Source organism: Mycteria americana, chromosome 19 (assembly GCF_035582795.1).
Source record: "Mycteria americana isolate JAX WOST 10 ecotype Jacksonville Zoo and Gardens chromosome 19, USCA_MyAme_1.0, whole genome shotgun sequence".
Taxonomy (NCBI): Eukaryota; Metazoa; Chordata; class Aves; order Ciconiiformes; family Ciconiidae; genus Mycteria; species Mycteria americana.
The window spans coordinates 2,807,348-2,834,505 of NC_134383.1; the positions used below are offsets into that span (position 1 = coordinate 2,807,348).

At 43.2% G+C, this 27,158-nt stretch overlaps 2 protein-coding genes across 2 annotated transcripts in view; both read left to right on the forward strand.

Moving 5' to 3' along the window:
* The window catches only part of POU2AF1 (POU class 2 homeobox associating factor 1), a 67,153-nt gene extending 55,179 nt beyond the window's left edge, over positions 1-11,974 (forward strand). Inside the window, exons 2-5 of the mRNA XM_075521281.1 lie at positions 8,973-9,100; positions 9,818-9,860; positions 9,951-10,222; positions 11,663-11,974. Coding sequence (XP_075377396.1) covers positions 8,973-9,100; positions 9,818-9,860; positions 9,951-10,222; positions 11,663-11,974 — 755 coding nt within the window. The remainder of the gene's footprint in view (positions 1-8,972; positions 9,101-9,817; positions 9,861-9,950; positions 10,223-11,662) is intronic.
* NFKBID (NFKB inhibitor delta) lies at positions 11,906-23,847 on the forward strand. Its single transcript, XM_075521282.1, has 8 exons — positions 11,906-11,934; positions 15,163-15,268; positions 15,884-16,030; positions 18,367-18,418; positions 18,826-18,992; positions 19,351-19,467; positions 23,154-23,318; positions 23,776-23,847. Exons 2-8 carry the CDS (start codon positions 15,191-15,193, stop codon positions 23,845-23,847), a joined length of 798 nt encoding a protein of 265 aa, XP_075377397.1. The 5' UTR covers positions 11,906-11,934; positions 15,163-15,190.
* Positions 23,848-27,158: the final 3,311 nt, after the last annotated feature.

Here is a 27,158-nt window from a genome sequence, read left to right on the forward strand (position 1 = left end):
ATTGTTTTTTAGCAAAAAAGGATGTTCCAAAAGGAATGGTATGGTATCACTTCCGCATGTTTTCTCCAGCTATAGAAATAAAACCCAACAACAACAAAAAACTACCAAAGAACAAAAAACTCTCCCAAACTGAAAGCCCAAGAGTGACAAAAGAACTCATTTAAATAGGTGTGACCTCACCAGAGGGCATTTCTCATGGGTACCTTCTGAAGGGCAGTTTCCCACTTCTTCAGGGGATGCTTCTGTAGAAAGCCCCGCAGGAACAGAAGGAAGACTAACAAGCCTTGCCCTCAGCGGCTATGGTCAGAGGCTCTTGTCCTCCAGGGAGTCTCGCATGGCTGGCCCTGTGCACTGGAAATCGTTCCCTCAGGGTCACGGCACACTGCACTTCTTTGCAGGAGTGGGGCCCAGAGCTTCCGCTCAGCAAAACCCCAGAGAGTGTCTCAGCCTGAAAGCATCCCCTCCCACGGCAGAAGAGAAGTGACTGGTCGGGGCTTCCCAGCTTTTGGCAGGATTCTGCTGAATGGAAGCAGGCCCACTCTGCAAGCCGGCAGCCCTTCAGGGATGGGAAATTTCTAATGGGCGGCACCAGCTACTTTCCTTTTACGTGTCTTTATGCAGGTAGTTATCTCATGTTGTATTTTGAAAACAAAATGAACGTACCTTTCATGAAAATGGTTTCTGTTATGAGAGGGTATGCAAGCAGGTTGAAATTCTGCAAGAGTTTCACATTTAGGTGATGCTTTTGGCTAGGTCAAAATGCTTTGGACACTCAACGCCTGTTGCAGTCCAATGGGACTTCTGCACATAAGGCAGACATTCAGCTACTTAGCTGTTCCACTGGCTGCTTGGATTCCCGTGCAACTGAGAGATGTGAATTTGCACCTTTGAAAACCTCTTCCCAAATGCTTTTTAAGCGCATAAAGTCTTTTCTGCCCACAACAGATGTGGGGCTCTCTACAGCCTTTCTGAAAGTATCAGATAATGAGACTGAGAGGTGAAACTGCAATATGCTGCACTTTGTGAGTTTTAATTTTGGTAAAACCTCACTGGGAAAGATGGATAGTATGAAAGTTGAGCCCATCCATGCTTTACAAAGCAGGTGTCAGGCTCTATGAATGACCACATAAGCAATTAAATGGAAAGCTTGCATTACTAAAATGGAAAGAGTATTATGGGCTGGGAGGAATTAGGACATGCGGGTGAGACTTATGGTTAAGACACTTTCTGTCTATCTCAGCTTCCCCTTTGTAATAAGGGTTCTCTTGTTCTGAAACAGATAATTTTTAGTAGCCCTCGCTGCTAATGGCCAATGCATCCAACTCTTGGCACTTGGAAGCTCTTTTGTTTGTTTGTTTGTTTGGGGGTTTTTGTTTGTTTGTTAGAGTAATCAAAGCAGCAGGGATTACTAGCTAGCCTTTCTTGTTGTTTCCCAAGTGTCTTCAGAGCTCCCCTTGATTTTGTTTCTATTCAGGTGGAAAAATACAAGGTTAACATTTTGTTTGCCAATCTGCAACACCTTCCTTGTGGCAGAACAGAATGTAGGTTCTGCACAGTGCTCTCCTGACTTCCACTCATCTAGATCATCCAGAGGTGTGAAGAAGACCTTTTTTAAAAGGACAGTAGTCAAAAGCATACCGTGCCCCCAAGAACGGCACAGGCAGGGTACAAGGCCACATGGATCTGCTAGAATCCAAGGCTAATTTGATTCTTGGCAATCTTCCAACTGCAGATAAACACCTGAAAATAAAGATACTGCGCATAATTCTGAAATATACTACTGCCAAACTAATAAGTTTCACTGACTTCGGTAGTTATAGTGCTATGTAAAAGAGCAGAAAGAAACCTAGTCAAATGCTGTAGTAAGTTGTTGATAAGCAAGTGAAATATTTAGTCTATTGATTTAATTACGCTCAGAACTCTCCTGAGTTCATTTCTTCATGCTGAGCAATGAACCATCACTCGGCTCTTTTGCTCATGCTCTGAGTTCTTCTGTTTATTGTAGAGCAGATTCTCTGCCCAGATGCTTGCTTAGTGCTTTGCATTTAACTAAATCTTTATTGAAATACCCACCCGTAGTGCAACAAACAGTATAGACAATAATTCACTCCAGTCCAGTTTTCCTTGTCAGGGCTGTGTACAAAAAATAATGGTAACACTTCAAAGAAGATTTGGGATGTGTCAGATGCACAAAGAGAGATGCATGTTCAGCCCTTCAAATGGGCCTTGACATGCAAACCTGGGGCCTTGAGAGATATCATTTCAGATGGAAAGGCTATTGACAAGATAATGAAGCAAGCAATAGCTAAATGGAATACAGATATACATTTTTTGAGTTGTTTCATGATTTATTTGGCAATGCTGTACACATGATTTTGTGTCTGAGCAGAGTATGGCAGGTTATTCATTCTAGAGAATGTATTAGTCAGGTCTGTATTAGGCAATTTAGGCCAGGTACCAGGGACCTGGTACTTATGAGCCACTCAAGCCTGTTGCTACCAACACAACTTGCTAAGATGGATCTTGGTAGAAATAACGGATTTTTGTTTCCAAGGGTGTGAGTTGCAGATGGGTCACTTCAGAGTGTTTCGCTTTTGACTGCTCGGTCGGATCAGCTAAAAAAGGGACACACCCTGGAGGATGCTGAGGGCTAGGGATGAAGTTGAAATGAAGAACCTTTCTCCTGAATGACTCCCTGGATTGTTGCCATCTGGGATCTTGGACAGCTGAATGAATTTCAGTGTTTTGTTTCCCTGCCCTGGACTTACCACAAAGCAGAGACAAAGAAAGATCACTCCGTTTTTTCACTCTTAGTAACATATTGAGGGAAACTGTGTAATTAGCCAGTAAATAAGGACAGGGCTCATCATCTCTGGTCATGACTGGGAAACCCTCATTCTGCAATGCACTTTAAGCCTCCCAGCTGGATGGCTATGCTTGAGGGAGCACAGAGACCTAAACAAATATTACACTATTTACTGCCTTGCATAGATGGGTACTGGTGTTGTGATTAGAGTCAAAGCATCCAAGCTCTGGCTGTTGCCATGAGAATGGCTGCAGTTGGATTACCTTTCCAGCACCACCTAAATACCCCTGTGGGGACTGGCAGGTTGTTGTCGAAGAGTGGTACAAACAGTACTGCATAAAGAGTGGTACAAAGAAAGCCAAAAGGAATAAGGACTGTTTTTCTCCTGGTTGTATAGATTTGTAAAGTTCTGAGTTTTCAAGGGGTATCTAACTGCCTAAGAACTGCAGATCCTCCTTTGCAGGGATTTCCAAAACCACTGAAAAGTGCTTTTGACAGTTCTATTAAAGCACTTATCCTTGGGCAGCCAAATAACTTCGGAGATCTACCAGTTGGGTGACGATTCCCTCAACTTTGTACAGAGATCATGGCAGAGCTAAGAACTGGACTGAGATTTCCTTGTCTTTCCTTGCTGATCCACTACTATGAATGGTTAGGTAGGCTGGATGTAAATACAAGGGGAGCTGATTAAATAATTCTCATATGAAGGATTGCCTGCCTAGCTATTAAGAGCTACATTTTATCAAAGTGCTTTTCACAGTAATCCATGATGTACTGTGAAACACTATCAATATCACAAAAGCAGATGTTTCAGCTCTGATGACAGCTCTGATCACATGATTCATTTCCAAAGCAGCAACAGACTCAAAATAATATTACTAGCTTTGATACTTTCAAAAAAATATTTTTTGAGGGTTCTGTATCTGAAGTCAATGTAAAATGCAGACAACCATGATGAAATATTTAGTCCCTTGCTAAATGGGCATTGATGTCTTATTGTAAAAAGGTTTTGATTAGAGTCTAAGCATCCAAGTAGTGTATACAAAGCTAAGCCACTATTTTCTTTTTATTAGCCAAAGTTCACCAAGTGTACAATAAAAATGTCAGCAGCTGCCTATATGTAATTTGGTCTTCAATATCGAAGCCAGAAACTCACTGGTTTGTTAATTGAAATCTAAATTTTTCTTGTTATTCGAGAGTTACTGTTTGCTTTTTGGTGTTACTGCAAATAAGAAAAAGTTTTCTATTGTGTTTCTTTTCAATTTTTTATTATACTGGAGGTGAAAGAAGAAAAGAGAAAAATATTTACACTGTTAATGCTGATCAATTGATAAACTTATCACATGTCAGCACGTGAGCAAAGAAACAGTAAATCTTCTGAAACAGTGACAAGTGTGTCATTTGCTGTTGCAGGCAGGTAGTCATGCAAACTCTTAAAGATTAGCAGTGTATTTCAGACTGAAAATTGGCCTGATGGGAAATCGTTCTGACTTGTTTGAAAGGATGAAGATTTAAACTGCAGTTCATGTGTGTGTGAAGGCCAGCGGTGCTAATACGAAGTTTAGTGATCTGAAACTTGTCACACTTCAATACTTGCAGTCTTCCAACAGCTGTTTTGCCATTATCTTCCCTCCAATTTCAGCAATGGTTAAATAAAAATGTAGAGGAAGATACATTTTGAAGTTGCTTGTTTTAATTGTTTGGCAATATCTTGGTATGCTTTTCCTGTCTGATCTGTTACTCAGACCAGTGTTTCATGGATGTTATTAAGAAGCAGGTATCTTTAAAAAGACTGTATCTGCATATAGATACTGTACTGACAAAAATCTGGGGATGACAGATGTCATGGAAAAATGCAATACTGTTGACTGTTGCACTAGATGCTGCAGACATCTCTCAGGTTCTCCAAAGCACAAAAAACTGGAGGCCAGGGTTTATAGGATTACCACCCAACACATTAGTCTGTTCAGCATTTTGCTCACCTTGGGCAAGGGGTCTTGTGAAGCGTGTTCCTGAAGCTCTTGTCAGCTCATGAGCTGGGGTTGGAGTTGCTCCCCAAAAGCAAACAGCAAGATCCCCATTAGCTATGCCTGCTATGTTCAGCACAACTTGGGCTCATACTCAGCAGGAAAAATAATATTTTTTTCCTAGGTGTAAATCAATTGGTAGAGGGATAACCAATGTAGAGAGATGAGTGTGTCGACCTTAACAACAACACTAATGGAGTTGGCAAATCTTCATCCAGGGTCCACCGAATTGGCAACTTTCAACCTTGTCTGTGAAGTCTGGACACTTTCAGGCTGAGTTGCAGAGTGATCTGGAATCAAACATCATTATGGGCTTTCTTCTGTTGTCACTTGATACTTAGAGCTAGTGGGACTGCTGCATTTGGTACCTTTTCATTAGCTGTTGTGTTATCCAGCCACTTTGAAAGATTACTCAAAAGTCTTCAAGGTTTGTGCTAGGCTTTTGTTGACATTCAACAAATACAGTAAGTGATAACATTGATGAAAGGAGCCTCGATGTATATACACACCATGGATTGGTAAGGCAGCCTGACAAAAGCATTGGAATGAGCTAAAATATATTTACACACAGAAACTATTGCAAAGCTTCCTATTGGTTGGATTAGATTCCTTCTCTTCTTTCTTGACTTTTGATGCTTCATACTGCTCCAACTTCAGAGAACAGCTGCAAATCAAGATGCAGTGCCTATTAAGGAACAGCATATGGCTGTTCTGTGGTCCTTGAATTGTATGAGACAAGCAGAACACAGTGGGCATTTGAGCACACATGCTGCTGTTCTTTTTATTTGTTTGAATGGAATTTGGGCATGTGGACCTTGGTGCATTTGCAGCTCATGACTTAAATAAAAATATAATTGAAACTTGGTCCAAGGCAGGCTTTATAGTTTATTAAGACAACCCTGATGTAAGGAGTTGGAGACTAGTAAATCTATGTACTTCCTTTACAAGGATATTTTAATTGTCGTTATTTCTCAAAATGCTTTTATCTTTACATGATCTTTTTTTTTTTTTGCTTTATGAGGAATTGTACACTAAAGCCAAAAGTCATTTTGCTGTGGTTCATCTGTAATGCTTAGACCTGGTACCCACTTGAACAGTGGAAAAGCAGCTGTGCTAGCATTATTTTTATTTCTGGAGGTCAGCTTGGGGGAACTGAAATATGTTCTGCAGACTTTGGGTTTTTTTTTTTTCTTCTTTTTTTTTTTTTTTGGTTACTCTGCTTACACCGGAAACTCTGAATAGGTATATTTGTCAGCTTTTACAGTAAATTTTTTCTTTCCCATCCCCCAAACCTGGAGCCAGAAACTGCCATCCTTCCCCACCCTAATTCTGCAAGGAGGCCCTTTGAAATCAGTGTGATGACTCAGGAATAAGATACTACCCAAGAGGTACAGTTCTGCCTCTCATGCAATCTATAGCAGAGCTCATATTTGCTTTGGCAGAGTTGATGTTTTCACGCAGCATAAAGAACAGCAGCAACGTCTGACTCTGAAAAGCGTTTCAGTAAAGTACAAATAAATAATTTCCAAATGTAAATAAATCTCTTATAAGACCAAGAAAGCACCTTTGTGATGGTCTTTATTTCAGACCTCCTGTCTAGTATTCAGTTCCTTTTCAGAATTTTCAGTACAGCTCATACCACAGCACTTTTTAGCACTGTCTATTGTTTGCACTCAGATAAATTAATACCAATTAAATTTAAAAAGCAAAATGTGAACTGTATTAAAAGCCCTTGTGGATGCTTGTATGCAGAATTAAAGTGACCTTAATTGTCTTTGTTAACTGCATTGCCAAAGCCACAGGATTCATGAGAATGCAAGTAACCCAACTTAAAGTCCCACAAAGAATGTCCACAGAAAGCAAATGTAGATCAGGCAAAGGCTGAAAAACCATCTTTTCTTCAGCTACTATTTTAAAGCAAAGTATTTTCCTAATATGCATAAAGGTAACAAAGACAACAGTTCAACGCATAAATGTTGTGCTGTCTGGTATCAAAAGTATTTATAATGGCCAATCAAGATTTCATGATTAAATGGTATGTAGTGAGGCAGAAAGAGTTAATGGTAGAGCAAAGTTGAAAAGAAAGAAGTATTTCATTTTTTTAAAAAGAAATTAAAGCAGAGATGTTTATGCTGTTAAATATTTTTTTAGGTTGACTTACAGTGTCTGTATTTAGACTCAGTTTTTCTCCCCCCAGAAAGGTGTAACAGAAACATCTCAGTGTGTGTATAATTGCATGTAGCTGGGGGAGATGATCAGAAGTAAAATGATTCATCTTGTTCTGTGATGTGAAGCACAGAATGTAAATCTGAATAAATGCTTCCTGGATGGAATAATATTTTAAGTTTAAGATTTGACCTGGATATCCACCTGTACTTCATAAAACCAAAGGCTAGTTGAGATCTTTAGAAATGGAAACTTATCAATTAGTATATTTACAAATCAAAGTGCAGTAAAAAGGGGCAGGTAGCCACTACTGCTATCAGTGGCTTTACAAATATCAGGCCTCCCTGAGCTTTGATATCCTATGGTTTCCTTCTGCTATCAATTGCCTCCAAATACTTCATGTAAAATATGGGTTGAAAATATTGGCTTATGAATAACTGTGCTTCCTCTACTTTCACTTGTCACAAGGCCTTGTTGTAGGCCTTTTTAGCTGGCCGTAAGCTTTACTTTTCAAAATGGATCAGAGTTTATAGGTATAAGCTCTGAGATGTGTTGTCAATATAACTGTCCACGAAGCTGTGTCACATCCCAGCTCACCAAGTTATAAACCTCCTGGCCAGGCTACGAGCAAAGCTCTGTTTGGAACAGAAACATGACTCTGGTCCAGGATGGCACTTAACTATACCTGCCTGTTCTCAAAAGCTATGAGGTATGCATGTCAAACTAGTGATGAGTTAAATGGCTTTCCGAATGAGGATGCTTTTCTAATTTGGGTTGCATTTATAGCTTGCGTCTAAGTACAGAATATAATGTGTTTCTCTTGAATATCTAATCTCTACTTTTTTATGTATCTACCTGGCCAGCAATTATGTTACGTCATAAGCCAGATATCTACTAACCAATCTGTATTATACGCCCGTTGGATATATTCAGTCTGATTTGTCCTTCAGGTGGGTGTAAATTGCCACACTGCAGATCAGTGGCACTGAAGCAACGTAAAGCAGATACACGCAAGTGAAGTCAGGAGAAATAAAATAAACACGCTGGTTTTGTCAGAAGGCTAAAGAAAACAGAATTTCAGGCTCAGAGACTAAGGAGGAGAAAAAAAAAAGTAGAACATCACAATTAACACACTGAAACCTCACTGAAGGCAGGAGAATGAAAGGTTTAGTCTAGAGACAGTTTGAGGAAAACCAGCATATGTTTGTTGCTTCTCTCTATTTTTGTTTTTTGTCTACCTAGTTGGTAAGTTTTGAAGAGGGATGCCCTTTTTCACCTCCCTTCAGAGTGTGTGGCTCACCACTACTACTCTCATTTCACACATGTATAAAGTACATCCCCATAGGGAGGTGGAGGTCTGTTGATAGCCGTTGCTTTTAGGAATGGAGTATTATCCTCTGCGTAACAGCAGCAACCCCTTCTCCTTGTACTACATCCTCCCTGGCTTTCATAAATGTCTAGAGCAATACGCTTATTTATTCAACAAAATACATGCAGCCGATAGGACATGGTTTCTGCAGACCATAAAAACACCTGCCAGCGCGGCAGGGAAACCAGCAGCTCTGGCTTCGAGACCATCCCGGTTGCGAGGCCTGCACAAGCTCTTGTGCTGTGAATTATGTATGAATGCTCTTTTGCAAAAATAAAAAGGGGCTGAGTTTCTCAGTAGTGCTGCAGCTATTTAACAGCTGGAGGGAATTGCAAGCATACTTATTTCAGGTTACGTTGTCCTCGTGATCCATCTGTATGATCACAGCATCCAAGTAGCAAAGGTAGAGAGAAGGCCTATGCCATCTGACATCACGTGTGGGCCAAAAGACATCATTGGCTAAGGAAGAAAATGTTTATGAGTCTGGACTCCAGCCACGTTGACTAGTACAGCCCACAGACAAGCAGGCTGTCATGGGGATCTCGGCTCTGTACAAATGGCAGGAAAGCAAAATAAATGTCACCTCTGGTTTTTTTTTTCTCAGCTTCTGCTCCAGAACAGCAGCCGCAGACTCGCCCCTATCAAGGTGTCCGTGTCAAAGAGCCAGTGAAGGAGCTATTGAAAAGGAAACGGGGAAATGTTCATAATGCCAGTGCAACGGCAGCTACAACGGTAGGAGAAAAAACAAACACAAGTGGAAAATTGTTCCTTGGTAGCTAAATGATTGACCAGCCCTGGCACCAGCTGGCAATACTTTGGCAATGAAAGAAATCTTTGCATGTCTAAAGCATTTTGAAGGCAACGCAGCCTCATGTTACCTGGAGATACCATTAAATATATCTTTACTTTAGGTGGAGTGCCTTTACGGTGCAGAGCACCTTCAATCACCATTGACTTAATGAAAGGGTGAAAGTGTTTTGCACTTGGCAGGATCCAACTCCTAGGAACAGAAAGTGGCTTGGAAGTTAAGCAGCTTGTTCAAGAGCACAAAAAGAGATCAGCAAGAGCCATCCTTGGCTATCCACTTCTTAGTTTCAGCCTACCTCTATCTGTAAGCAGGAGTAAGCAGATTGACTGGCTCCTCTCTGAAGACGAATTCCCTCTGCAACACAAGGTTTAAATACTGTTTAAGCCCCCCTTGAGCTGAAGGGACACGTGGACTTTGGCTAGGCCCAGGAACAGGGCTGGGGTTATGTGTACTGGCTGACAGGCTCAGTTCTCCTGGCCCTTCTGTAGAGGCAGGTGGGAACATTCAGGCACTGACATTGAAGTAGTAGCTGATAATCAGCTGATAATAGCTAATATGCTCTGTCCCTCAGTGCTTCTCAGAGGGGATTGATTTTAATGCTTATGGCCTTAATCCCTGGATATTTTTCTTCTCTCTTCTAGGTGGTTTTGCCCCATCAGCCACATCCTTCCTATTCGCCAATGGGTAACGTTTCCTTGACTTTCTAAGTATTTGTCAGCCCTGCCGCAGGGAAGGTTATGCTGAACTGGGCTTTAATCCTCTCCTGTTTTTTAGGCCAGCCTTGCATTGATATGGATGTTCCTGCTTCTGCATTGCCTGTCACAGATGAAGGAGCACTCTGTTCTGGCTGGATCTCCCAGCCCTCTCCCACATCCCTACAGCCTTTAACTCAGTGGACCACTTACCCTGATTATGTGTCCCACGAAGCAGTCAGCTGTCCATACACAGCAGATATGTATGTTCAACCTATGTGTCCCAGTTACACATTGGTTGGACCTTCATCTGTTCTGACTTATACTTCTCAACCACTGATCACCAATTTTGCAGTAAGTCAAAAATACCTAGGTATAAGTGACAGCAAATTCCCCACCTTCTAGCAAGAGCCATGAGGAGTGCCAGATGTAATTACTATAATTTATTTAATTGCTATAATGTTGTGTGTCTTTGCATCAATGCCACATTGTTGTTTTAGCACTGGCCCTGTCTGCACTGTGCTGGACATTAGTATGGTTTGAGCAGGACAAAAAGTTGTGGTTGCACTGAAATGAGGCATACTTCACTGCCATTTCCCCAGTCTCTGCACTCCTCCAGACTTTCCCCGTTATTAACACATACACTGTTCTTTGCTGTTGTCCTGGGGAATGAGTCATCTCTCATCAAGTCAGCAGCAGGACTGCCATTGCCCTGAGTTTGTTCAAGTCTATGAACAGTTATTTACAGTAGAATACTGTTTGCAGCTCAAGGATTATAATGGGGAATGTTACATTTACTGTTGTCATCACTTCCAACTTGCGGAGCTGTTCTTCAGCTTGGATTTGGAATACCTGAGGAAGCAGAGTTAAAGTAGTTCACTGAGTGGGTGCACATTATAGTCAATAAATGCTGTTTGGACAAGTATTTAGGACACACTCCCAGTAGAGATCTGAGCAGTATCCAGGGGATTCTTCACTATTTAATTCCAAAGTTAAAAAAATTAAAAAGTAAATGGGATTCCAGGAAACACATCCACCAGGTGAAACAGGAAGAATGACTTGGCAATAAATTTCTCAAAAATTGCTATTTCAAGATGGAAGAGCAAGGCCAAAATAGCACGTAAACGTAGCAGATTATTTGGTTTCAAGCTGGACAAAATCTGTTTGGCTGACCCAAGATGATTTGCTCTTCCTTAGAGGGGAAGGGCAGAGAATTCTGTTTCAGTTGAACTCAAGCAGCTTATTTTCCTTTTAATGTTTCAGTTCAGCTGCTGAAACTGACACACCAAATCAACAAAGGTCCATGCCTGCGTCCTGTGGCCTTCGCTGGTGAGGAAGGGCTATAGTTTCAAATGTGGCTCTGCCTTGGCTGACCGGGGCTGGTCAGGATGGACTGTTGCAGAGGCCAGAACAAGCTGCCTTCAACCTTGGGGCAGCAAAGTTGTGCCCATGCGTTCAACTTGCAAGAGAGACTGTCAAAGAAGGCAATTTTCAGCACACGGTGTAACTGTCTCATGGGCTTACAGTGAGGGTGGGAGTGGGAACAGAAAGCTAGAGGGAGCTTGACATGAGTGTGAGCTGCTGACAGCAAGCACCTGGGACACCCACAGCCACCGCGCTCATGGGAGCCAGCGTGGGAAAACTGTCACACTCACTATAACTCTTTACCCAGAGAGACAGGAAAAGGAATGTTAAAAGTGAGACTGAGCACCCTTAGTCTGTTGGTTTGCATCCTCCCCCCGCCCCATCTGGCCAGTTGTTTTATTTTGTTTTATTTCTCTTCTATTATAACAGCCCCGAAGCACCACCCCTGCTGTAGTGCCTCAGCTCGAGGTAACGGATCAGCAGCCACCTCTCACATACTTCCCATGGGCACAGCCCCTCTCTGCACTGCCAGCCTCCACTTTGCAGTACCAGCCAGCTTCTTCCACGCTTTCTGGGCCGCAGTTTGTGCCCTTGCCGATCTCCATTCCTGAGCCAGCCCCCCAGGAGCTGGAGGATGCCAGACGAGTCATCGGCACACTGCCCATTGAGAAGCTGCTTCTAGAAGACGAAGACAATGATACGTATGTTTTAAACCATGCTCTCTCTGTTGAAGGGCTTTAAGTTGCACATCTGGGGCCTGATCCTCACCTACTCAATACTCCACCTGGCACCACAGTGAGTTTTGAGTACAGAGGAAGAGCAGGCGGGGGGGTGGGGGGTGGGAACTTTACTCATGATTTTGGTGTCCACCTCTAGCACACCATGACTTTTGTGTTGTGTGAAACTTGCTTTGTCCTGGGGCTCAGCACAAGATTTCTCTGCTTTTACAGTTCCTGCTACCTCTCCCAGGAAGGCTTTTGATTTTGGTTCTTGTGCTCAGTGTCAGCACAAGGTAACTTTCATCTTCAGACACAGGGCATGGTCTCAAATTGACATACTATAGTGTAGCTGTAGCATTTGGTGAGGGTACACTTGCCTCTAAATATTGGCAAGACCTAGTTCAATAGGCCTGCTTTCTAGAGCTCAGTGTAAATGCCTTGTGTGTTTGTCTTTGCCCTGTCCATGGAGGAACCTCTACCTGATCTAGACCACTAGAAAACATTTCTGGGGCCTAAATTGGCATTTTTCTTTCCTAAATTGAACTGCTCCTTTGGAAAATAGGAAAATGTGAAGTGTAGTTTTGTTCTACTGGTGCAGGTAGGTGGATTAGTCTGAAGACAAAAAGTCAATACAGCTGAACTAAACACCAGTGCAGTCAGACATCCCTATTTACAGAGCAACACAAAGTAGCCTAGACGAAATGTTTGAGTTCACACAAAGGTGTAACTTGAAGGTCTCACCTTGTCTGCCATTGGAAGACAGCCATGTAGGTGTGGGACAGTGGTTTGGAGTCATGGTCTTTCAGCTGCAGAATGTTTTTGGACTCAAAAATATCTGCTTTCAAGATGGGGGGCTGATTTTGTGGCTGGCTGGTAATGCTGCATGTTCTACCGATGGACAGATCCTGGTCCCACTGAAGTCACCGGGAGTTTGCCTGAGTCAGGATTGCAAGACATGGCCCTATATCAGGAGATCATTGAGAAGACAGGGCCAAAATCTGGACTTCAGTCTAACAAGGAATTCATGGCATTACTATTAGCCGGCAATACTTTTGTTTGCTCTGTAGCATTTCAGTATGAAGTTGGTCATGTCATGCTGAGCCAGGGAACCTTAGCGACCTCTCTTGTGCCTCACTGCTATGGAAAGTTTCTGTGTTGTAGTCTCCCAGGCCCACAGGTGCACATGTTTTCTTTATAGCTTTCTAATTTTCTTTCCTGGAGAATGAGTAGCTTTACTTTTTCCTTTGATGCAACTGTAACTATTATTGTTGATGCTCAGGAGTGCCATGCCACGGGCAAATATATTTGCAGGAGATATATCCCCTTCTAACTCTGTTTATTGTTTTCTTAACAAACTAGGGACTCTTGGCTGGTGACCACAATTTCTCTGGGTTTTTCTGCTTTCTAAATCCCAGGATCCTTAGGTGATTTTATTATTTGCAAGACTAACTGCGAAATAATTTATTGCACTGTTTATTACCTGGTGTCCAGCAGTCCAGTTGCCACCCAGGCAATATTTCAAGTGACCTTACAGTTTCTGCCTGAGTGAGGTTTGCAAGCTCAGGTTGAAAGTCTTGAGGACTTTCAAAGCATATTTTGTTATTCAATATTGACAAATCTGGAAGACATAAGCAATAGATCATGTAAGTGATCATAAAGTTGTTTGAAAATAGCAGTAGTTCAGGTGCATTGAAATTAGTGGCTTACATTTGCAGAAAAACCCAGCAAAGAAATTAATTAGAAGGAGCTTAGTTCACCACTGCTTACTCCAGTTTTATAAGTACAAAGATATTCAGTAGGTAAAACTGGGATAATGCAGTTGTGAATCAAGCCTGTGGTTGCTAAGATTGCTTTTAAATTTCTTTCACTCCAATGTATGTAAATTCTGTGTGTGAACATAAAACAATGATGAACTGTTTCAGAATTTCTTTCTGGGTTGTTCTGGTTAGAAAAAGACAAAATCTTTTTCAATAAAGATCTACAGTAACTTTCATATGCCTAGAGTGTTTTATTTCCTATCTAAAATGGTAACCCAGCATTTGTTTAGCAATCAATTACTTCAATAACATATGTACAGGCTAGAACCACAAATTAGCTGTTAGACTTTCTGCTAATTTTGCACATTAAGGCAGACTAAGGAGGAACTCCATGATCCAAATATGGCCGGTAAGGCACTGTTTACTTAAGCAGGCCTTAGTCACAGAAGCACTCCTGCAGTTCAGATGTTAGTTCAATCACTGTTATCCTCTATTGGCATCCCTGGGGATGTGTGGGTGTGCCGCCACAGCTAATGCTGAGCTTGACTGAAAATCAGACTAGCCATAAAGTTGCATTTCTACTTCCTGAAATTGCAAGGTGTGGCTTTGGGGTACAAAATTACCTGAGGAAAGAAACAACTGCCTACCACCCTCTGACTAAAAAGTGTCAAATGTTGCTGTCTGGAGCAAAACAAACCCAGGGGCTGGTACGACTGCCTGTAGGATGGTCTCCTCCTGTGCAAAGCAGAATTGCAAAGCTACCTGTGCATGCCCGGCACCCTTGCAAATAGGACCTGGGGGAATGGAAGTGGCGAGTACCTGTGTGTAATTCCCTCCAGCTCCAGCCACAGATCCAAGCAACCAAAGTGAAGCAGGGAAGTGTCTTCCCCATCACTAAGGGCCATGTCACCAGCAAGCCCATAACTGCTATGGATTATGACAACTCTTTGTCTTATGCACAAGATAAGGACTCGGTCCCTCTCATCAATAGTTTTGATAAATAAGTAGAGTTTAACAGGCTGTTTACAAATACATCATTTAGAAGAGGCTGTTTGTTACCCTGGATGGTGAGATATCACCAATGCATACAAAGCTGTATCACCCCAACATACATGCATACGATATGGTATGCTGGGCCTAAGCTTTGTGGAGGACTTAGATGCCTCCCAGCACAAGGGCAAATCTCACCTGAAAGAAAGTGCTGAAGTGGAGAGGAGACAGTATGTCAAAGCTCAGGAGTGCTGAGGGCTCTTGAAAGCTGCAGTTATTTTGAGGTAGAAAGCCCTTTCCGTGGGAGTGGGTGCTTTCAAGGTCAAGCCCTTTGGGGCTGATGGCAAGGTTTTGTGGAATGCTGGGTGTAAAATCCCCAAAGTGGCTATGCTACCCTGTAACTGTTTGCTCCCAGGGTGGTTCATGGCCAAGCAGTGATCGGTGTCTTTATTTACTGTCTTAGAATTCTACATATTTATGCAGCTAAAGGTATGAGGGCGTATACATTGGCAGCTGCAGAGCGCATGAAATTGCTGCGAAGACTTGATGCCAAGGAACACAGAGGAAAGGTAATATGAACCACTTTCTCCTGCAAACAGTGGTGTTTGGGATGGGCATGGGCTTTGCGTGACTGAGAGCGACTGATGCCCTGAAAAATCCAGCTCTGTCTCTCTGTTACTGCAAAGGAAGCCTTGGGCATTGACATGCCTTGCTTAGGTGCCTCTAGCAGGATCCTAAAATTAAGTGGGATGAGAATGAGCTTTTTCTCTTTTCAGCCCATGGTTCACAGAGTGATCTAAGACAACACTGGTCCAGGAAAATATGAGTATGTTGGCAGCAGTCTCTGAGGCTGAAGGTTTTATGAAAAACAGATGTATGCTGGGAGTGCTGCTGCTGACCTAAACGGTGCTTCAAAAATGCTGGACTTGGGTTGTCATCCAAATTAGGGCCAAAGAACACTAGAGGGAGTTCAGCAGGAGCTGGGAAATGCCCCCCATCTCACGATGTCATGGGTCCTAATATGTGGGATTCAAAATGTGCCTGTGAGCTGTCTTTGGTTTATGCACCACAATCCTTGGGATTCTAGATACTATTCAGCCCAGACTGCCTTTCCCCATTCCTTGTTTTATGATAGCATCTGCTTCTAGACTCTCACATTTTATCTGCTGTGCTGCTATTTTCAGACTCCTCTGCTGGTGGCTGTCACTGCCAGGCAGCCAGCTATTGTTTATGATTTGATCCAGACAGGAGCAGATGTCAATGCTGTAGACAACAAAGGGCAGTCAGCTTTACATCTTGCTGCCACATATGGGTATGCCCAAGTTCTTCAGGTAGGAAAAGCTTTTATGGTTTTAATTGCTAGCAATATAAACCTACAGTAAAGTCTCAATATTGGTGTCTTTAAATAACTGTCTTGGAAGGCAAGATGTCAGTAAGCAATGAAGACTGACCAAAGTCTCCTTTTCCATTGAGTTAGGAATCGAGTGTTAGGACTTAACTTCCCAGGTTATTCCTGTTTTAGGACTATACTTGCAGCTAACACCAGACTCCTGTTACGGAGGAAATGGCTTTAGCGTATCTGTGGGGGAAAACAAATTCTTTCTGCAGATCATAGCTCTAAATCTGCTGATGGCAGGCCAGGCAGAGTGGGCTTGCTCCGGCTTGAGCCCCCAGTGTTGTACTGATGCCTGCATTGGAGGGGGTTCCGCAGAGGCTGAAGGCAGCTGTAGGGTGTGAGGAGAGGGAGCAATAATTCCAGTGTGAAACCCCCTTCCTGATGTCAGTGTCATCCAGACGGGAGCAACGAACTGTGTCCAGACTCAAGCCAGCTGAAGAGAGAGCAGCTGTGACCCTGCAGACAGAGCCAGCACAGGCACAGCCTTCAAAATGAGACATATTTTTCAGATTTTATGCAAAACCAAGGTCCATTGAGAAGATCTTCCAGGGCGTGAGAGAAACTAGACACTCCTGTATGGCCAGAATGTACTAGAGCTTTTGTGACTTATATGACCAGATCATTGCTTCACAGATCTTTCTGTAGACAGGATCTACATCTAAGTTGTGGGCCAGCCAGACTCTAACAGCCCTAAAGAGCAAATTAGCACATTAGAAAAGGCACTGTGGGAATTTTTGGAAGGGATTACATAGCGGAGATAAACATACTGCAACGTGTCTCTTAAATGCTTAGCTATTGGCCATAAAATGGAATTAATAAAATGTGCCTTCCTTGATTCATGTCAGAACTGAGTATAGGCAGCTTCACTGTAGAGTTTCACTGCAGCAGCATCGCTGCTGACGAGTTTCCCTGAGGGCAGGGCACAGGGTCCTCTGAGGATGAGGGATGTGTCAGTAGAAGTGCCGGGGGTACCTAGCATGCTGCCAGTCCATCTCCGGTATTCATCAGCTCTGCCTTGCACATGCCCTGGGTTAAGTCATGAGCAGGCAGTTAAGGTGTAACGTTGAGAGTTCTTTGGAACACAGGTGTTTCATTCAGGGGGGTAAAGTGTTTTACACCCAGATGATTCCAACAAAGCCTCCCAGAGTGCCTTGTGGTGGTTTGTGTTTTGTTTTTTGTTTTGGTTTGTTTTATTTTTCCCTTGACATAAAAAGGGAAAATGCACACAGGCTTGCTTCTTGGGTCAAAGCCATGAAATGCTTTACAGTTTGTTTGATTGTTTATTTATTTTAATTGTTTTTTCTAATGGATTAAACATCTAATCTTTAATCATCAGGCAGCTCAGAGCTACTTGTCAATATTTGTTCTGTATATATTATATTATTGTTATGAAAAGATAGCACAAGCCCTAACCGTTCTGGTTAATCTTTCAGCAGAAGGATTCTGTCCTGTGCCTTATCTAACTTGACAAGGTTCTGGATGAGTCACTGCACTGCAAAAATTCTCAGCCAAGATGCTGTAATGTGAACAACTTGCTTTATTCAATCAAGAGCAAAAAAATGCATTATCTGTAATAATGTAGACAAGGAGCTACTTGGCTGCATCACATGGAATCTATCATTTTCTTAAGTTAAAGAGTTTTGAAATTTTAACTCTCTGCTAAGTCCAAGCAATGCTCATCTCCAGAGCACTACTTCATGCCATTTACAGGCTCTGCATCCTCATTGCCGCAGCCATTGCAACAAGCTGTGGTTCTAACCTGTCACACTGCTGCACATCTGCTGCACGTTAAAAAGAAAAAGTAAATAAATCCAGTCTGAGAATTTCCAGTGTCAGCAAGCTTCTAGGTAATAAAGTTTGGCTGTGCCTGTCAAGGAGAGATTTTCATTTATCCTTGCCAAGAATAACTCAGAATAAATATGAAATGGTGTTATTGGTGCCTTTGCTTAATCCAGGGTGAAAGCGAGGAGGCTAGGACTTTGAGCCGGGGGCAGTGACTTAATTTTACTGTTCCGAGCTGAGAATCTAATAGGATACTATACACAGGTGGGGTTTAGGAAGCTAGGGAACACGATCATCTTGTGTAACCCTGAATGTCCCTGTTAGGAAACAGATTCACAGCACTGAAATCTAGTGTCAAATAAGTGTGTAGTTAAATGATAATTATCTGATTGTTTCTTTGTTTGTGTTTAAATTTTGTTAGTTTTGACTGATTTTGGCTTGAACAGTATTCTGCTGAACTAAAATTTTCCATTTCTCTGTTGCTTCTAGGTTATACTGTCACTAGGTTTCCCGCTTGATTTAGAAATGAAGGATTTTGAAGGTAAAACCCTTTGTACAAATATTTTATAGTCGTATTAAAAAAAAAAGAAAAACTGTATTGGCTATTTCATTGACTGATGCTCTTTGGTATTGGTGGTGTGCTAGGAGGCCAGAGTGGCCTCAAACTGCCTGGGGGAGAGTCGTTTCTGTGCGCTCAAATGCAATGGAATTCAGTGGTGCTGATGATTCAATGGTGATTCAATGCACAATTGGAACTAGGCACATGCTGGAGTGCCCCATAAAGTGTCTGTACAGCCAATATGGTACTTCTGAAACCAGAGAAGGGCTCATGCCTTAACAACACGTGCAGAGATGCATATGCTCTCCCCGCCAGCCCTCACTTCCTCTCTGTACACCAGTATCTTTGTTGAGACTGTTGTTATCTTCCTCCCATACTTGGTTTTCCAGGCCATACCCCACTCCACTGTGCTGTTCTGGCCCACAATGCCCTACTCCGGGAGCAGGGTGGCCAGACGTTGACGGTGGAGCAGCAGAAAGATCTTCAGCACCAGAGCGAAGATCTGGAGTCCTGTATCCACCTCCTGGTGCAGACAGGAGCCTCCATCTACAGCCGGGTAAGGGATCAGCTCAGTTATCCATATGCTGTTTGTTTGTATGGGGACTCTCCCCTGCCTTGCCTGACACTTGCACTATGCTCAAACTATAGAATCAGAGAAGGAATGAACTGCTGACAGAAGGACCAAGCCTGTTCCCCTTCAAGTGACTGGTTGCAGAGTTAGTTGCTGCCTTTTGGAGTTACTTTCTTGCAGTGTGAAGCAAACACTGGACAGTAAGAGGGCCACTGAAGGGAAGGAGGTGCTCCACATTAGCTGCAGAGCTGGCCTGGACTTTTCTCTGATGGGTTTATATAATATCTACAGGTTGTTCTGCAGAATATTTCTTATTTTGTTTGGTTTTTCTGTTTTTAAATAGGATGTGAAAAGCAACAAGACAGTTCTTCATTATACAGTCCAGGATGGGAACATCTCCCTGCTCAGATACTTCTTGGAGCTGAATGATTTCAAGTCCAAGGACTTTGTCAACAACAAGGTGAGTCAGGCTGTGCATGGACAGGATCTGTGTGCACATCCACAGGCAGAGGAGATGCCAAGAGCAGTGTGAGAGCTGTGCTGCAGTGGGAGGCTGCATACAGACAGAGGCGTTAGGAGGTTTGTGGGGTCCTGCAGAAACCAGTTATTCTCTTCCCACACGTGTTTTTTCAGGAGGGAAAGAGCAACAGTTGGTGAATCAGAACTTTTTTTTTTACCTAAAACTGCATTTTCCAGTAAATAGACACTTCACCTGGAAAGCAGTGGCTGGCTTGAACTCTGAGTTGTGTCGTGAAAAGCAGGCCCCTCTCGCAGCAGGCAGAAGCTGACAGAATGAAAGACCAAGATAACCAGGGAAGAGGAAGGTCGTGGGAAGTGGTTACCTGAGGAGGAACATGAACTTTATTACATTAGGCTGAAGACTGAGAAAACACATCTGCAATGATGCAATGGTTTGCTGTTGGCAGCAGCGTAATACTGAAAGACGGCAGTTTAGGGCAGCCATGTATCAAGTAATCTCTCCTGTCAAACATGCCATCCATAGGAAGGACGAAGCTCCTATGTCAGTTAAGGGAGATGGTGACTCTTTCTGCCTTAAACGTTATTTGCAAGTCTTCTGGCTCTGTGCCTGGGCACAAACTGATTATTGTGATGGCTGCCCGCAAGTTTGAGCCTGGAGAATCAAAATACTCACAGGGCCCACCAAGCCCTAAGAGCTGCCAGGAGCAATAAGAGAAGACAGACACATTACAGGCAGTGAACCAGTGGCAGACATTGCCAGGCAGGTGAAGCATGGGGAAACCAGTTCTTTGAAGCAAGGCAGCATCCTTGCTGAGCATGCGGGAGCCTAGGCACTGTGGCAAGTAGACCACCTCTGATTCTGTGGGCTCGAGACCCTGCTTTAGGCACTCTATACAACCCTGCTTACTGAGCTGAAGTTTTGCTAACATTGGTTCCTTAGTGCAGGGTTTCTGGAGGTACAGCTGTTCCTGGATTGTACAAAGCAAGCCAGAAACCTTCCCAGTGCTGCTGTTGTGTCACCCATCCCCTTGCTGCCCCATACTTCACCTCTGAGCAGATACCAAGCAGTGACACTATCTTGCAGATTTATCAGCTTCACCCATCCTCCTAAGCAAAAATCCTGACATTCCTGTGCCTTTAGCTGAGACATGGCTCTGCACCATCAGCCAGATCTTTGGCTCTTGACTAGCTGCCCCCTCTCAGCAGGACTAAGTGGGTGATTCTGGGTGCTTCTGCAGAAGGGTACCCTTGAGCAGCAAAGGACAGAGGGAGGGGAGGACAAGGCTAGGGCTCCCTGTTTTGAAAGGGTCAGTGCATTAGCTTTTCATTTCAATAGCTTCAGTCTTCTTAGCCTTGCTTGTACTCCATAGAGCATCTACATGCCTGTGTCCATCAGAAAGGAATTGAATGTTTTCTGTCAAATCAATTACTTGGGAAGCAGATACTGGGCAGATCATGGTTTTTTTTCCCCCTACAGATTTCTGTTGGACTGGAGGAAACGTTTTACTTTGTGTATGTGGGTAATAGCACTGAGTTTCTGTCTTTCTGTACAGTGAAGGGCCTTATGCTGCCTTTTCACTACATTCTTTCTGTATCTTTTAAGACCCATTAGGCAGGTGCTAGCTTGTCCATGGGAGTCTGCTGTTGTCTCTTGATCACAATCCTGTGAGAGCTTCGTACTGTGATAGGATCACTTGGAGTCTTCAGTCTTGTTGCTGAGCTGTCTGGGACAGTGAGAAATATGATGGCAAGGTTGTCTGATACCCATCCTGGCTTTTTAGCTCTTCCAAGTCTCAAGAAGACAAGAAAACAGGGATGCTGGAGTCCATGTTTTGGCTTCCCTGGCTCACCCGCTGTTTGCTGTGGTTGTCTCATTCCAAATTCTTTTCCTTGTGGATTTCACAATGAGAAAAGCATTGAGGCCTTTGAGGTATTTTTCACCTGAAGGATTCCTAGAGCTCACATATTGGTGCTCTGGCCTATTGTCTCGCATAAGCCCTATTAAAGTCAATGGGAGGCTTCGGGATCAGGCATTGTCAGATTGCCTTGTTTTCTTAGCCCCATGCCTGGATTTGGAAACTATCAAGTGCTCCTGCCACAAAGATGCAGCAAACAAATGCAGATGTTTCCATTTTAATGAGAAGTCTTATAAAGAGCTTGTAACTATCCCTTCACTCTATGGGATGATAAAATTGATAAGGATCTGCTTTTTCAGGGCTTGTAAAAAATGCCTTGTCTGAGAATGGCTGTTAAGATTTTGCTATTTTTTTCTGTGCTTCAGTGTCTCTTATGTCTCAGCGGTAAATAGGACCTGAAATCATGTATTCCTTTTAACAACTGGAATAGTAATACACATTGCAATTTCTGTCCAACCATTCCAAGTTCATGACAAATGTATGATTGTTTCCGAGAGAAAAAAATATACAGCTGCCTAAATGAGACTTCTTGCAGACTAAAAATACCTTGCCTTATGCATTTGCTTATTAGGTTTTTCTCATTTAAAACCGTTACCAGTCATACCTGACTAGGCAGGGACACAGATTTCTACACGGTCTGGTGGTACCAGAGCTTTTCTGCAACAAATTGCAGCATGCTCCGTCCTGCCGCCCCCCCGTGGCTCCACAAAAAATTTTGTCTATCATTTCTGTGCAAATCCTGTTACTGAAAAAGCTGGAGTCAATATATGCTTAAGTAGGCCCTTGACCTCAGGACTCTGAGTAATGACGGCACCATGTAAATAAAGCCAAGCACTACCTTCAGCACTCTGGGAAGGAACCAGGAGAAGGTTTGGAGCCCGGCATGATTTATTTTGTCTGCTGCAGAGCCAAGCCACCTGCAGCCCTGTTTGGTCCATGGTACAAAAAGTCACAGAGGGACATGGGCTGCTGGACCTCTGGCTCGGCTGGACCACCAGAATGGCTTGGTACCTTTCAAAGCACCTCTTTTTAATGCCATGAGTTTGGTGACCTGGGAGGACTCGTGCAAAGATGCCTGGTATCCAAGAGATCAGTCTGAGCCTCGCATGTAGCCTATACACTATTGGGTCTCGCTTTCACTTGTGTCAAGGTCTCTTTGCAACTTTCTGGCACTTGCAAGTGATCATAAAAGGGAGTAGTGGAGATGTGTGGAGCACAAATGGGTCCGCTATTGTCGATCCTTGCATAGCCCATGTGTGATGGGTAACACAGCATAATGTGTTTTGTGTCCCTTGGACTGACTTAAATGTTTCCCAGTGAAATAGTTCCTATTGTTTCTCCTGGATAAATATGCATGTTACATGGCCTCTATCCTTCTCTTTTTCAAATAACTCATCGGGTCTCTGCTTACATGAGGGTACGATTTAGCAGCGGGTTCCAGAGTGATTAGGAATGTTGCTGATACAGGACTATTTGTGAGCTGTACCCAAAGCATCAAAACCCCCTAATTTGTAGTGCTCTATCAGAGAGAAAAATCTAAATCCACAAATCTCCTGCATGAGTAGCCATACATGGAGAAACAGAGCAGGGATACTCCCTCACCTCCCGGTAAGTAATCATGTAAGGCTTCTTCAGCTCTCATTTCATAAGTCTCCATTTCTAGGACAATTCTGAGTAGGTGGCACAGCTTATCAGGAGGTTTCTCTTTTTTTTTTTCCTTCTTCTTTTTCATTTTCTTCCACTGCATTAGGCACACGGCAACACAGCTTTGCATATGGCAGCTGCATTGCCTCGTGACAAGAACCAGAAAGAAATCATCCAGTTGCTCCTTGACCACGGAGCTGACCCAAGCATCCGAAACTTAGACAACGATCAGCCAATCCACATGGCTCCTTCTGGAAAAGCTGGGGATCAGGTACATGATCCGCATTGCTGCTCCTTTCTAACACATCTGTGCACACCACAGCTGTCTGTCCTTACCAGGGGAACAGTGAGGACAAGTCGTATGACATGGGTGTGATGTTGCAGTGGTGTAGGCTTGGGGGTTCCCCACTTCAGTAAATCCGTAATCGAGGAGCACAAAGCAGGCTTTAGCTGGTACTCCAAATACATCTGGGGAGGTATCAATGTGTAGTTCTTTCATAATGGCAGCAAATCTCAAGGGATGATTGGGTTTCATGACGACAGGAATGAAAAGGCTCCTAGAGCTCATTGTAGTCTCTGATAGGTTTATATATATAGGTTATATATATACATGTATATGTGTATTTAGTCACACACATACATGTATATAAGCATGTGTATGTATGTATTGGGATGTCTGCATACACAGTTGCAGATGGTAACTTATGAACTTCTACGTTTTTTGGCAGGTTAGGCATTTGCTGAAGAAAGGGAAAGTTGCATCTGCATTCATTTCCTGTCGCCGAAATGCCAGATCCTAGGTTACCTGCAATTTCTGCAATTGCTTCAACTTCAGCTTGCTGATTGCACAAGGCCTCTTAGAAAAACTGTGAGGATGGTTAACCAACACATCCCTGCTCCTAGAGTTTTTAAACCAGGGAGGGATGACAGTGTTTCTCAACCTGCGGACCACAAGTAGCATGTAAGATATCAGAAGATGAGCTTTCAAATGGTTGAAAACTTTATTTTGTTAACAAAGAATACTAATAAACCTCAAGCATTGCTTGCAAGCAAGGAGGCAAGCAAAACAAATGGCTGTTACATAAATAATCAAATGTTCGAAGTACAGCCAACCTTTGGTTTGGTGGCAACTGAAACCTGTGGTGGTGATGGAACGCAAGATGGTAGTTTGGCTATAAAAGGTTGAGAAATACCCCTCTAAGACATGCTCGAACTGTGCCTTTTGTTAGGTCTTGTACAGAGGTACTGGTTGTAATGCTGAAGCCTTTGTGATGTGCAATTACCTCCATTGTTCCTGCTAGCCTGGGAATGCAGGAAGCTGAGGGGAGGGAAAAGACTGAATGGAAGAGCTCAAGTCAGCCTGAGGAGTCATCCGTGGCTGTATTTCACCCGAGAGAACGGACATCTGAACACAAGAGCTCCAAGTGAGGGTTCCTGCAAGCTGCTACTACCCCATTTCTTAGCACTTTGTGGAAGAAAGCTGAAGCAGCTGTCCATTGCCACTGTCTCTCACCCCACCCCAAGAAAAGAAAACAGATGCTTGTAGGAGCAAGTACATGGGGCAGGTTCTCAGCAGCGCAGGTTGTGTGGCTCCTGAGTGCTTCCAGTGAAGGGATTCCTTTTTGAGACATCTGATCCAAACCAAGTCCCCAGCTCTGATGGCAAAGAATAGCTCTGGAAGCACCTCAGAGCGGGGAGCTGAACCCTCACCTGAGCTAATGCCTGTGTAGGAGACAGAGGCTTCCTTGGGGTCTTCAACAGCTTTTAGGCATGGACAGGGTAGAAAACCTTTGAGCAGTGTGGGCCTGTACACAGCAGGGTCAGAGTGCAATGTGGTAAGTGCTCTATTCCCATTCTTATCTAAGGGGGCATTTTAATAGATTCTTCTTATTCTTTCTGTGAAATGACTTGTGAATTGCTGTGCAATCAACTGGCAACAGTGTCTCTGCCAGGTCAATAGGATTGAAGGTAAATGCCTGAAGAGAGTGAAAGCCATGTTTTGACAACCCTTTCACAGAGGGTGTCTCATCTTCAGTACACATTCTGAATTATAGTTTGCTGATCTCTCAATGTTGCACAAGTTATTTTTTCTATCAGAACTGAACAATAAGATGAAGGGCAGATGTCTTAAATCACTGCAATAACTTCCTTGATCACCCACTGACTAACTCAATGGGATGGGGTTTTCTAAAGCACTTGTCAGTCTCGCAGACCTGGACTGTTTAAACAACTGTTTGGCAGACTTGATCAAAAGCTCTTAAGAAATGCAGAGTTATTCTCAACTTTCTCAGTGCTCCTCTCTGCTTTTTTGCTATTGCTTCCCACTACATCATATCTACAAACCTGCCAACATCCGCTGACAAAAAAGCAGACATGTATTTGCATGTGTTTGCATAAATTTGCATGTATCTGGGCATAGGCCAGCAAAAGCATGTGCTTTCTTACTTTGAAGGGATGTTATAACAAGCCCTGACTTGACTGATAACTGCATTGGTGAGTTAGTACTGTGTGTCAAGGCAAAACGGTCAATAAAATAATCCATTTCTTGAACTTGCTAGCAACAAAACTGTAAAACTGTGACCAGCATGTGGCATGTGATGCACTAGGAAAAATGTAAAAATCTTTTTGCCATCTAGAAACGTCTACGAGATGACAGAAGTCCTTTTGCAGCAAGTGAAAAAAGTACATGAGCTGTTTTCTAGGGCGGCTTATCTTTTTATTGTTTCATCTGCCTGCTGTTGGATGTTTAATACATACATCAGAGCAACGTCATCAGTGACTTGTAGTCTGTAAACATCACCATCTCCAGAATATCAGGGAAAATATCAGTCTGGGGAGGGATGGATGTGGCTTCATTCAAAGCATCACCCTGGCAGCCTGCGTTACTCAGAGTTGATAGATGAGATTTGCAGAGGGAAGATCCCATGACCGACCCAGGAAGGATTCATTCTCTCTACAGGCACATCTGTGTTCAGCTTCCCAAAGCTCATACATTAGAGGCCTGCTCTGAAGCCAGCCACAATCAACAAGCTGTTCATATTGTCTTTGGACTGGATCCACGAGACAGTTGGAGGCTGCTGCTTCCCCATGCATGTAAAGCACCTTTCCCTGTCAAGGCAGCCAGTTCCCGGCCTGTGTATCAAGAAAATCCTTTTAAGGCTCAAACGTGGCCTGAGTGTTACGTCTTCTGTGCTGGGGTGAATTTCATTGATTTGAGCAGTATCTTAGTTCACAGTTAACCTCTCAATTTTTTATGACTGTTTCAGGAGAAATGTACCTTTTATAACCTTAGCAGTACTGGCAGTGTGTGATACTCCTTTATTTGCACAGTTTATCTCTTCCTACCTGTGGCTTTCGATAAGTTGCTAATAACAAAGGCTTGTTATCACCAAACAAATGTTCTGAAGTGGCACCATAGAAAAGTCACCAGTCAGTTGGCAAGGAAAACTTTTTGATCAAATACTCTGTGCAACTGATAAAGAACCTGAAAATAAGAACCTTTTATTTTCTCTATAACTGGGGGTTACTCCTGGAGTTATTCATGGCTTTTGTAAGAATGCGGTGATCCTCACTTTTGTGTAAACACCTGTTTATATAGACTGGCAGAACTTCACTTGGCAGGGACTGATGAAATGCCAGCATTTCAGTAGTGCTGTGCCAGCTCTGTTGGAGATATGACCCAAGCTACTTTCCTTTAACCCCCCCCCCCTTTTTTTGGCGGGGGGGGAATAAAGGGGAGAAAGCATATGTTCCCCATAGCCAGAAAATGCACAATCAACCTTTGAATAGTCCTCCTCTGTTGGTTTTTTTCCTTTCTTCTGTCAACAAGACTTCATTGTGTCAACAGCCAGCAAGCTGTTACTTGCACTGCATATGTCACCTGGAGCTATTGACATGGAGTTGGGGAACGGTGTCTAAAACATGTTTGCAGTCCCTGGCATGGGGGATTGCAAAACAACTGGAGAAAGAGCTGCAGAGAAATAGGAAGAGGCTGCAAGGGACGGAGGACAGCGCTACTTACGTAATGGAAGCTGTTAGAGTCCAGAGACCCCCGTGCATAGAAACATTTTGCTGGAAATACCTTTGTCCTTACAGAGCAGTTGGTAATTTC